This window comes from Chiloscyllium punctatum, chromosome 41 (genome assembly GCF_047496795.1).
Source record: "Chiloscyllium punctatum isolate Juve2018m chromosome 41, sChiPun1.3, whole genome shotgun sequence".
NCBI classification, from domain to species: domain Eukaryota; kingdom Metazoa; phylum Chordata; class Chondrichthyes; order Orectolobiformes; family Hemiscylliidae; genus Chiloscyllium; species Chiloscyllium punctatum.
Window position 1 is genome coordinate 16,230,305 of NC_092779.1, and position 13,619 is coordinate 16,243,923.

General features: G+C 39.8%; 1 protein-coding gene across 1 annotated transcript in view; it reads left to right on the top strand.

Annotated features, from left to right (window-relative positions):
- The window catches only part of lyrm4 (LYR motif containing 4), a 174,841-nt gene that overhangs the window by 42,094 nt on the left and 119,128 nt on the right, over nucleotides 1-13,619 (top strand). Inside the window, exon 2 of the mRNA XM_072560445.1 lies at nucleotides 5,097-5,217. Coding sequence (XP_072416546.1) covers nucleotides 5,097-5,217 — 121 coding nt within the window. The remainder of the gene's footprint in view (nucleotides 1-5,096; nucleotides 5,218-13,619) is intronic.

The following is a 13,619-nucleotide window of genomic DNA, read 5'->3' on the forward strand; positions in this document are numbered from 1 at the left end:
TCAATGGTAATGTCCTAGGAAGTGTTACCAAACAAAGAGACCTTGGAGTGCAGGTTCATAGCTTCTTGAAAGTGGAGTCACAGGTGGATAGGATAGTGAAGAAGGTATTTGGTATGCTTTCCTTTATTGTTCAGAGTATTGAGTACAAGAGTTGGGAGGTCATGTTGCGGCTATACAGGACATTGGTTAGACCACTGTTGTAATATTGCGTGCAATTCTGGTCTCCTTCCTATCAGAAAGATGTTGCAAAACTTGAAAGGGTTCAGAAAAGATTTACAAGGATGTTGCCAGGGTTGGAGGATTTGAGCTATAGGGAGAGGTTGAATAGGCTGGGGCTGTTTTCCCTGGAGTGTCGGATGCTGAGGGGTTACCATAGAGAGGTTTGCAAAATCATGAGGGGCGTGGATAGAACATATAGACAAAATCTTTTCCCTGAGGTCGGGGAGTCCCAAACAAGAGGGCAACTTTTTCACACAGAGGGTGGTACGTCTGTGGAATGAGCTGCCAGAGGAGGTGGTGGAGGCTGGTACAATTGCAACATTTAAAAGGCATCTGGATGGGTATATGAACAAGAAGGGTTTGGAGGGACCTTACCATTGAGTGCTGGCAGATGGGACTAGATTGGGTAGGGATATCTGGTCGGCATGGACAAGTTGGACCAAAGGGTCTGTTTCCGTAAATCTCTATGACTGTATAGTGTGAACCCCTTTCTCCTCTACTGTCCCTGAGAAAATCTATGAAAACCACCAGTTTCCAACCCCTTTCAGTTCTGAGGAGGAAATCATATCAGACTCAAGACATTATTTCCTTACAGACACTTCCAGGTCTGATGAGTTTCTTCAGAATTTTCTGTGGTCATTACTGAAATGCTTTATGATTTCTGTTCATAGTTTGTGTTGCTCATTAACTGCCTTCTGAAAGCTAACCACAATGTTCAAACACTTCGGTAATCTGATCCACTCTGAGCTCCGCTTCCAAGTCCATATAATTTCTATCAAAAAAGACCACACTAACTCCATCTCCATAGCATCACCCTCCTCCACCTTGTGATGACTACAGAAATTCTTAATATGTCTTCCAGGCACAATTACATCGCTACTATATTCTACATTCTTAAACTCCGCCAATCTGAAGTTTTGTTCCTCATATTCAGTCTCTCAAAATATTTTGTTTGTCTATCAATCTCAATTCTTCAGATCTAATCTAATTAGATCTTGTCCCTCAATAGCTCAAAGTTAAAATTGCTGCCTTTGACTTCAAACAGCATTAACTGTCCTTGCACTGGAAAATGTTTTCAGATCATTTACCATATAAATAAGTTTTTATTAAATAGCAATCAAGCTACTAGGAGAAGGTTTTGGGAGATTTAATAGAGTTAGTCAGAGCAGTATTTTTTTAAGTGCATTTTAAAGAGGGAAGAGCAAAGGATTGTATTGGTGTATTCCAAAATGTAGGCCTTAGGGACTGGATTTAATGGAACCATCAGGTTTCTTAGTCTCTAGCAGAGACCTTCCCAAGATAAAGAACCCTGGGAGCAGTAATCCCAAAAATTTAAAAGCAGCTGTTCACACACAAACAAGCAGCTTTTTCATTCAGCAGCGTGGCTGGAGAGGCTATTGCAGCGGCTGGAACAAACTTCAGTCCCAGAAGTGAGAAGCAACCCAGGCCACATGGAGAAGTGTTGGAAGGAGGTCTGCAGAATAAGAGGGAAAGGTATAGGATATAGGAAGACGTCAAGGAGAGGGGAGTCTTTCAGTAGCACGAGCTGTCACCATTGAATGTGCACAAATGCAGACCCTGTTCCCCAAACCCTGTTCCCCACCCTCCCACATCCTGCCCAAAAAGCAAGCCACATAGTTTTACCTACCTTGCAAGGCAAATTACAGGCTCACTCAGAAGTGGACTCATGCAGTACTGGTATGAAGTCTGTAATTTGGCATGTCTTGGCCATCCAAGAGCCTCATTTAGGTTCAGAGCAAAAGGTCTAGCCAGGGCCCTTCCCACACCTGCCAATTCTAGCAGAGCTAGAAATGGGTTGGGTTCTGGTATTCTACCATCCTGTCTATTTAAGTACCTATCCCATCCCCAAACACATAAGAGACCAAAATATTCCACCTCCTGATGTCTGGAAGTGCAGCTGCTCATGATTGTGGTCACAAACCAGAGGAACCAAAGGTTCTGGTGGTGAGGCTTGGTGTCTGGAGGGCATTAGAAGGACAGGTGAGCAAAAGGACCTGAGGTGCTGTAGGCATGGCCATACGTTGGTAAGCAAGAACGATTTAATAGATAAATTGGAGATGAGCTTTGCATCTTTTGATGCAGTACTGCAATAGTCATCATAGTTATGAATTAAAAATATTAAATTTCACAGACTAAACAAATCAAACTGGCAAAGGTATTATCCTGAAAACTGGCTTTATATCATAAAAATGGCATCACTCAATTGTGGAAACCCTTAACTGTTATTTTTACATGCATGAAACCTGCGTTCCAATTATTTCAGCTCATAGGTCTATGTGGCTAGACAATGCGCATCACTATACTTTTGACAGTGCAATGCCATTGAGATAGGTTCTACAAATCTGCAGAAACCATTCGAGCAGGGAAATGGCAATGCACACATCCTTTAACCTATTAGCAAAGTGTCCAGACACTCATTTTGGTTACTGAACCGACTGGGTATAAACCACAATATCATGTTATAATTAGGTTATATAAGGTTTATTTGGAAACACTAGCTTTCAGAGTGCTGCTCCTTCATCAAGTATCTGTAGAGTAGGGTCATAAGAGACAGAATTTATAGCAAAAGATTACAATATCATGCAGCTGAAACAATATGTTGAAAAAATCTAGATTGCTGTTAAGTCTTTCTTCTTTTAGAATGGGTTGCAGGTTTCGGTTCATTAATACGTAAATCTCAGAACTTCTTTTAAGTCACATTCTCGAGATAACTTAAGGTGACATTTCAGCTGAGACGTGCATTTGAAGGTGTGAGGCTAAAGTCTGTCTGTAACCCAACCTTGAGTCAGACTGGTTCTATTTTGAAGGTTGGAATTTATGTAGTGTTTGAGTGCGTGCAAGAGAGTGTGTCTTTGCACGTGTGCATGCTTAGTAGGATGTGTGCATGAGTGTGATGGAGTATAAGTCTATGAGAGGGTGTGTACATGGATATGAGTGTGTGTGTGTGAGAGAGCGAGAGAGAGAGGGTCTGCATGGGTGTGTGAGCACATAAGAGAATGTGTGTATGTGTGCTTGTACACGTGCACACACTCTTCCATGTTCTCACACTCACACTGACTCCCTCTCATACACACGTTCTCTCTCATTGATACACACACACCACACTCTCACCCATGCGCACACACTCTCAGGCTTAAACTCCATCACACTCATGCACACATGCAAACACACACTCTGACACATGCATTCACACTCTCAGACAAACTCTCTCGCTCTCATGCACACATACACACGTATAAGCCTATGGGGTGAATTTGTATTTGCAGACAAATTCTGTTTTGCTCAAATGCATACAGTCTGCAGGCAGTCAATCCATGTAACATTTTATAAATTCCTACTTTGGAAATAGAACCAGTCTGAATGAAGGTTGGTATACAGATAGACTCTAACTTCACACCTTTAATGCATTGTCTGAGCTGAGATGTCACCTTTTGTTTTATAAAACCATAAGTTATCTCAAGAATATGACATAAAAGTTCTGGGATTTACATTTTAATGAACCAAAACCTGCAAACCATTCCAAAAGATGAAAGACCTCACAGCAATCTAGGTTTGTTTAATATATTGTTTCAGTTACATGACATTATAATCTTTTGCTATGAATTCTGTGTCTTATTATCCTGTTCCACGGCTACCTGATGAAGGAGTAGTGCTCAGAAAGCTAGTGCTTCCAAATAAACTTGTTGGACTATAACCTGGTGTTGTGTGATTTTTTTTTAACTTTGTCCACCCCAGTCCAACAGTGGCACCTCCATACCATGGGTATAAATCATTAGACTGGCTACCAGAACAATAGCACCGTGTCTGAGAGGGCTTCCCAGAACTGATCTAATCAAGCTTTATTTAGAACGCATTAACCATAATTTCATAAGGTGGTCATAAACAAATTCATGAAGAAATTCAGGAAAAAATTATTTGTTCTTGGAAGAAATTTAGAATATCGAGCTCACTAATGCACATGGTTGAGGAAGTAGCATGGATGCATTTAAAGGGAAAGTAGGTAAGTACATTGTTAAGAAAAGGAATTGAAAGAGATGCTGATATTTCTAATCAATCTCCAGGCATGTTATGACATGCCTCTGGAATAGGTGGGATTTGAACCTATGTCTCCTGGCCCAGAGGTAGGGATACTATCATTGTCCCACAAAGAGGTTGAGAGGTGATCTGATAGAAGTTTATAAAATAATGAGAGGATTAGATGGAGTTAATGGTAGTTGTCCATGGGGGAGTTTCAAGATTGGGGACCCAATTTTAAGGTGATAGGAGAGAGATTGGTGGTTTGCATGTAGACTGAACTTCCTGAGACAGTGGTGAATGTGGGTACATTCTTTTAACAACTTTTAAAAGATATTTGGATAGATACACAAATAGGAAAGGTTTGGAGGAATGTGGGTCAGGAGCAGGCAGGTAGTACTGGTTGAGTTTGGGATTATGTTCAGCATGGACTGTTTGAAACGAAGTGTCTGTTTCTGTTCTGTATAACTCTATGACTCCTATCAAAGCCCCAAAAATGTGCTAATAATGTTAGATGAAGAAGATTGACAGCATAGATAGCAGGATGGGCCAGTTGAGCCAAATGGCTATTTCTGTTCTTTACATTCAATGCAAGGTGAGAATATATAAGTGTGTGTTTTGTGGGGTGATGGTCAGCTTGCACAGAGTGTGGTGGAATTCACCTGTTTGTACTTAATTATATACTTTTTAATTATCTTAAAATTATGGACAAAATCCAGCAAACTTGAAATTTTTAAAAAAATATTGCTGCAGTTATTCCAATGCACTGCCTTGCAAGTTCTTAAATGCAAAATTAATGAAAATGTTCCAGATAACAATAAAATTTGCTTTTTATCTTGAAGGACCTTTGCACTTCGGAGAGTTAAGGATGCTTTTCGAGAAAACAAAAATGTGACAAATCCTGACGTTATCCAGCAACTAATAGAAACGGCTAATGCCAATTTAGAGATTATTCGCCGACAGGTAAGGCACCTGGGGAGCTAAATTTTCTGAGTTCAAACAAGAGCTGAGCTAAATTATTTATCTAATGCTGTCAAAATTCTATTTAAGGTAAACCGTACATTTTGCAATGAAAGCTGCAGATTGCTTAATTAATAGTGAACAGTCGAAGGATTTAACCAAATTAATAGTTTTTCTCAGTGTTTCTAATCCACACTATGTGATCGTTTGTTTTCTCTTCAGTTCTAAATTGTATAGTAATTTGTGTATTGACATGATAAAATTCATCTTTTGTATTTACAATTCTACTAGTTTAAAAAAGTGATGAAAGAGGATAGACCAGATCTAAAAGTTGAAGTTCTAAATTAGAGGATGGCTAATTTTGACGGTATTAGGCAAGAACTTTCAAAAGCTGATTGGGGGCAGATGTTAGTATGTAAAGGGACAGCTGGAAAATGGGAAGCCTTCAGAAATGAGATACCGAGAGTCTAGAGAGTGTATATTCCTGTTAGGGTGAAAGGAAAGGCTGATGAGTGTAAGGAATGCTGGATGACTAAAGAAATTGAGAGTTTGGTTAAGAAAAAGAAGGAAGCATATGTCAGGTATAGACAGAATAGATCAAATGAATCCTTAGAGTATAAAGGCTGTAGGAGTATACTTAAGAAGGAAATCAGGAGGGCAAAAGGGGACATGAGATAACTTTAGCAAATAGAGTTAAGGAGAATCCAAAGGGTTTTTATAAATACATTAAGGACAAAAGGGTAAATAGGGAGGGAATAGGGAAATCAGCAAAGCGATCTTTGTGTGGAAACACAGGAGATGGGGGAGATACTAAACGAGTATTTTGCATCAGTATTTAATGTGGATTAGGACATGGAAGATATAGAATGTAAGGAAATAGATGCTGATATATTGAAAAATGTCCAGATTACAGAGGAGGAAGTGCTGGATGTCTTGAAAAGCATAAAAGTGGATAAATCCCCAAGACCTGATCAGGTGTACCCTTGAACTCTGTGGGAAGCTAGAGAAGTGATTGCTGGGCCTCTTGCTGAGATATTTGTATCATCGATAGTCTCAGGTGAGGTCCCGAAAGACTAGAGGCTGTCTAACATGGTGCCACTGTTTAAGAAGGGTGGTAAGGACAAGCCAGGGAACTATAGACCAGTGAGCCTGACATCGGTAGTGGGCAAGTTGTTGGAGGGAATCCTGAGGGACAGGATGTACATGTATTTGGAAAGGCAAGGACTGATTAGGATTAGTGGACATGGCTTTGTGCATGGGAAATCATGTCTCACAAACTTGATTGAGATTTTTGAAGAAGTAACAAAGATGATTGATAAGGGCAGAGCGGTAGATGTGATCTATATGGACTTCATAAGGCATTCGACAAGGTTCCCCATGGGAGACTGTTTAGCAAGGTTAGATCTCATGGAATACAGGGAGAACTTGCCATTTGGATACAGAACAAAGGTAGAAGACATAGGGTGGTGGTAGAGGGTTGTTTTTCAGACTGGAGCCCTGTGACCAGTGGAGTGCCACAAGGATCGGTGCTGCGTCCTCTACTTTTTGTCATTTATATAAATGATTTGGATGTGAGCATAAGAGGTACAGATAGTAAGTTTGCAGATGGCATCAAAATTGGAAATGTAGTGGACATCGGAGGCTGAGGGGTGACCTTATAGAAGTTTATTAAATCATGAGGGCACGGATAGGATAAATAGACAAAGTCTCTTCCCTGGGGTGGGGGGGGTGGGGGGGGTGGGGGAGTCCAGAACCAGAGGGTATACGTGCAGGGTGAGAGAGGAAAGATATAAAAGAGACCTAAGGGTCAATGTTTTCACACAGAGGGTAGTATATGTATAGAATGAGCTGCCAGAGGAAGTGGTGGAGGCAAGTACAATTGCAACATTTAAAAGGCATCTGGATGGGTATATGAATAGAAAGGGTTTAGAGGGATATGGACCGGGTGCTGGCAGGTGGGACTAGATTGGTTTGGGATATCTGGTTGGCATGGATGGGTTGGACAGAAGGGTCTGTTTCCATGCTGTACATCTCTATGACTGTATGACTCTAAGTCTTTTTAAGCATTGTGTGTTGATGGGAAAGGGCATGTAAATGTTTCAAAGCTTCCAAAATGCATTTTCTTCTTAAAAATGAATTATTTCTTGTCCAAATTAATCAGTATCAAAGCTATATCTAAATAATTCTTTCAGTTGTAGAGCTGCTTAAAGTAATTAAATTATAGAAATGCAGGCAAATACTGTCAGTAACAAACGTGCTTAGTACCTTTGTAACCTCCAGACTCAACTGTCTGAATGCTCTTCAGTTTGTCCAGGTTCCAGTGTTGCTGAAGGAAAGGACAGATTCCCTCCACATTTGAAATATTAATTCACTTCTCCCTTTCATTAAATTTTGCATGAGGTCAGGTGGACCTGTGCCATCGTGACTTTGCAGCTGTGTCCTATCATGCAAAAATGCTTTGCTATATATTTGCTATTTTCCTTAAACACAGTTGAAATCAGAAAAGCCACTGTGCATATGGAAATATTATGTTGTAAAGGCACAAACAAACCAGCAAAAAATAGTCAACAATGGAGTCTTACTCTGATTTCACTAAGAAGAAGGTGCTGGGGAAACTGAAAGGTTTGAAGGTAGATAAATCACATGGACCAGATGGACCATGTCCCAGGGTTCTGATGAAGATAGTTGAGGAAATTGTAGAGGAGCTGGTGGTGGTCTTTCAAAAATCACTGAAGTCAAGTCCTATGAGGACTGGAAAATGACAAATTTTGATTAAGAAGCTTAGGAGGCAGAACATGGGAAGTTTTAGGCCACTTAGCCTGACCTTAGTCATTGGTAAGATTTTAGAGTCCATTATTAAGGATGAGTTTGCAGAGTATCTGGAAGTGTATGGTAAAATAGTGCTGCTGAGTCAGCACAGCTTTGTCAAAGGGAGGAGGTCATACCTGATAAATCCATTAGAATGTTTTGAGGAGGTAACAAGCAAGTTGGACAAAATAGAACTACTAGATATGATCTATTTGGATTTCCAAAAGGCTTTTGCCAAGGCGCTGCACAGGAGCTGCTAGATACAATATAAGACCCCGTGGTGTTAGGGACAAAGTATTGACTGACATGGATAAAGGATTGGCTGGCTGGCAGGCAAAAGGTAGAGAGTGAGGATAAAAGAGTCTTTCTCTGGATGGCAGACAGTGACTAGTGGAGTTCCACAGGAGTCAGTGTTGGGATCACAACTGTTCATGTCATGTATTAATAATCTGGAAAAAGGAACTGAGGGCATTGTTGCCAAGAGCCCAGATGACATGGAGATAGTTGAAGGGATAGGTAGCATTGAGGAAACAGAAGGACTTGGAAGGGCGAGGAGAGTGGGAAGAGAAGTGGCTGCTGGAATACAATGCAGGAAAGTGAGGTTATGCACTTTGGTGAAAGAATAGTACCAGAAGCTCTTTTTTTAAATGGACAAAGGCATCAGAAATCTGAAGCACAAAGGGACTCAGAAGTCCTAGTTCAGGATTCTCTTAAGGTTAGCATGTAGATTCAGTTGACAGTTAGGATGGCAAGTAAATATTAATATTCATTTTGAGACAGCTAGAATACAAGAACAGGGATGTACTGCTGAGGCTGTATGAGGCTCTGGTCAGATTGCACTTGGGACTATTGTGAGCAGCTTTGGGCCCAATATTTAAGGAAGAATGTGCTGTCGCTGGAGGGGATCCATAGAAGGTTCTCCAGAATCATCATGGGAATGAAGGGCTTGTCCTGTAAGGAGTGGTTGAGGATTCTGTGTCTGTGCTTGATGGAGTTTTGGAAGGATGAGTGTCGATCTCGTTGAAACCTACAGGTTATTGTGAAGCCTGGGTAGAGTGGATATGGAGAAGATGTTTTAACTAGTAGGAGAGATTATTATCCAAAAGCAGCTTCAGCAAAGGGATGATCATATAGAATTGAGGTGAGGAAAAATTTCTTCAGCCAGAGGGTGGTGAATCTGTGAAAGTCATTGCCACAGAAGTCTGTGGAGCCTAAATTATAGAGTGTCTTTAAAACAGAAATAGATAGACAGCTAGGGGATCGGGATTATGGAGAGAAGACAGGACACGGGGCTGAGAAACCTGTCAGCTGTGATCAAGTGGCAAAGCAGAATCCCTGAGCTGAATGGCCTAATTCTGCACCTATATCTTATAGTCTCATGAATCCATAAAAGAAAGTTTTATTTAAAATCAAAGACATGACGGAGGAGATAATTTGATGAGAAATTTCCTAGTTTGTCAACATTAGCTCACAATTCTGAGTACCTAAGCTTTCCCAGCTCTACTAGCCTGCAGATTTGGAATCATACTTCAGAAACTATGTTGCCGTTGAGAAGGTGCTGCTAAGTTGCCTTCTTAACTGTTGCAGTCCAAACACTGTAGATTGACTCACAGTGCCATGTTTCCAAAAATGAAATTCATGTATGCAACTTACACAACTTTAAATGTAATTAATTCACCTTCTATTGTCCTAAAATCATGAAATATGCCAAATAATTACAGCATCTTCCATAAGTTTGATGAATATTTTTGAAAAAACATTTGCTAACCAAGTAAGCAAAAGTACTCAATGCTGACTTTGAAAAAAAGCTGCCTACAAAAATCTAGCGAGCTCTCTGATGTGGTTTTCTCTTTACCGATGGCAGTTTCAGTATAGCACCAGACCAAATGTGTGTTTGCAGTAACATAGATGTCAGCAAGGCCTTTTGGAGCAATCACATTACGGTATTCTCACACAGCAAATCAGCAAATTACTGGCTAGGTCAGCATGTATTGTTCATCTCTAATTTCCTTGAAGAAAATGATGGTGAACTACTGAAGCCCAGTAGGTAGATACACCCACAGCACTGTTAGGGAAGGGGTTTGCAAGATTTTGGTGAAGCAGTAATGAAGGAACAGTGATATGGTTGTGATGCATCTACTCCCCTCTCCTTTTAGTAATGGAGGTTGTAAGTTTGAATGGTGCTGTCAAAGGTGACCTAGTGAGTTGCTGTAGTGCTTATTGTAGATGGAACACTCTGCTGCCACAGTGTATTGGTTTTTGGTGAGTTGACAATCAAGCGGGCTGCTTTGGTTTGAGCATCTCGAATGTTACAATTACAACATTTAAAAGGCATCTGGTTGGATGTATAAATAGGAAGGGTTTGGAGGGATATGGGCCAAATGCTGTCAAATGGGACTAGATTAATTTAGGATAGCTGGTTGGCATGGATGAGTTGGGTCTGTTTCTGTACTGTACATCTTTATGACTCTATTGAAGTTGTACTCATTCAAGCAAATGGAGAACTATCCATTATTCTTCAGACTTGTGCATTGCAGATAGTGCAGAGGCGTTGAGGATTTCGGAGGTGAGTTCTCAGCTTCCGACCTGCTTTTGTGATCACAGTATTTATATGATAGATCCAGTTCAGTTTCTAGTTAATGGTAACCTCTAGGATGTTGATAATGGGATATTCTACAACAGTAATGCCATTAATTGCCGATGGGAGATGGTTAGATTCTCTTTTGTTGGACAAGATTCTCGTCCTGCTGCAGACGGAGACGGACTGTACCTATCAGTCCCTAATGGTGTAATCATCAGTAAACATCCTCACTCCTGATCTCATGATGGAAATCATTTGAATTTAGAAAGTAATAATAAATAATTGAATGGAACAACAGATAAATTAAACTGAAAATAAACAAATGCATTTTGATAAAGACAAGAATATGTTATTATTATGGAAAATAATGATATTTCACAAGTAGATATTTGACTTCAGGGTCGCTGAGACTGTTTAGCATAAATTTGTAATTAGTTCAGTAAACAAAAGGGTCAAGAAATTTTCCAATAAGATTAACGGCATATGAATGATAGTTAATTTTGGTTAAATTAACTTCCGTTGTTTGTGCTCTTGGTGTGGATGGGCAGCGAGTTACGCATTATCTCAACAGTATGTCCTCTCGAAAAAGAGGGAGTCAGCAAAATGGCAGTAAAGTGGACGTATTGAGTGTCAGATCTGCCATGATCTTATTGAATGGTAGAACAAGCTTGAGGGGCAGAATGGCCTCATCCTGTTCCTATTTCTTATGGATTCTGGATTTCTTGGTTATTTAGTATGTGTGCAGACTCCAGAAACTGCTGTCAGATTCAATGGATTAATAAGGGTTGAAAACTGATAGTTCACTGTAGTTATTACAACCAAATCTGGACCTGCAATTTCGGCTCCACCAACAGTCTTGAATATTAACATGCATTGGGATAAAACTGTGCAGATTTGTACATATCTTGTCACAATGTATGTTATGAGTTATACGTGTGAAAATACACTGTTTCTCTCCTCTATAATGTAAAGAGCAAATAAAGTAGTTTTATAACATATCAGGGTATGATTGCATAAATGCTTTAGGGACAAGTTGGAATTTTGTTCTCCATACAATGTGTGACTCAGTTATGCTGTGGTCATATTTGAGAAATGTAACATATTCACTGCGTTTACATAAAATTAGGTATGAAAGAATGATATTCTGAATTGTTTTAAATATTGTACAAACTGCTGTTGTCTTTTCATGATATGACAAGCAAGTGGCTCCAATTATTGTGGGATAATGCCCGATTTGTTATTACCTGACAACAGGTCAAATCCCGAATAGGAACTTGACTGGACAGATCATAATTTCTTTGTTTTTTGGTACTAAACTGATCTCTTAATGTTCTTCACAAACATAAGCATAAAATAATGTATTTGTTTTAGCAATAAAACAATAAAATATTTATTAATATCAGAAATGAAGATAAGCAAATGGTGGAGGGAAATCCCTTTTCTCTTTTACAATGAATTCAAAGATCTTTAAACACTCAAAAGAAATGCCCCAAGCAATATGTAAAGATTGAGAAGAAATAACAGGCCTGTATTGGAACCAGTATTCTCTAGTGCAGCTTACAAGTACTAGTGCAATACTATGAACTTCTAAGGACCCAGTCCTTCTCATTTTCTAAAGTCATAGAGATGTACAGCATGGAAACAGACCCTTCGGTCCAACTTGTCCATGCTGACCAGATATCCTAAATAAATCTACTCCCATTTACCAGCATTTGGCCCATATCTCTCTAACCCCTTGCTATTCATGTACCCATCCAGATGCCTTTTAAATATTGTAATTATATCAACCTCCACCACTTCCTCTGACACTTCATGTCGTACACGCATCACCCTCTGCACGAAAATGTTGCCCCTGAGGTCCCTTTTAAATCTTTCCCCCTCACTTTTAAACCTATGCCTTTTAGTTTTGGACTCCCCTGCTCCAGGAAAAAGATCTTGACTCGTCACCCTATCCATGCCCCTTATGATTTTATAAACCTCTATATGGTCACCCCTCAGCCCCCGACGTTCCAGGGAAAATAGCCCCAGCCTATTGAGCCTCTTGCTATAGCTCTCCAACCCTGGCACCATCCTTGGAAATTTTTTCTTTATCTTTCCAAGTTTTACAACATCCTTCCTATGGGAGAGAGACCAGAATTGAATGCAGTATTCCACAAGTATTCCAAATGCAGTATTCCAGCCACACCGTGACCTCCCAACTCCTATACTCAATGCTCTGACCAATAAAAGAAGGTATGCCAAGTGCCGCTTTCACTACCCAATCTACCTACGACTCTACTTTCAAGGAACTGTGAGGCTGCACTCACAGTTTGTCTTTTTTTTGTTTGTCTCTTTGTCAACTTTCCTCAGGTCTTTACTTTTCATTATATATGTCCTGCCCTGATTTGTCCTACCAAAATGTAGTACCTCATATTTATTTCTTCAGTTCTTCTGCTTAAGGACCAAACATTTTTGGCTGCTTTTTCAATAACTTTCCCTCCATCATAAAGTCAAAACTGGGAATGTTCACTAATGACTGCACAATGGGCAGCACCATTCGCGATTGGAGTGCACATCCAAGTGCAATAAGACCTGGAAAATACCCAGGATTGGGCTAAAAATGTCGAGCAGCATTTGTGTCTCACAAATGCCTGACAATGACCACCTTTAATAAGAGACAATCTAACTATTGCTCCTTAACATTCTCAATGGCTTTACCACCAGTGAATCCCCCAGTGTTAACATCCTGGGGGTTATCATTGACTAGAAACTCACTGGATTTGCCATTATCAATACTGTGAAAAGAGACCTTTTCCTTTTTTTAATACTTTAATGAGCTTAATCTCCAACTGTAGATATGTCTTTTTAAACTATCATTATGCTCCTGACTTAATTACCTTCCAGTGCTGTCTTAGCTCTAATCCAATTCTTCTTTTTAAACCCTTAAAAAGCATAACTTCAGTAATTTTGAACTGACTTTATCCTTACATTTCAACCTGGGATTAATAATAACTTTCATGTTCTAAAATGATTTCAT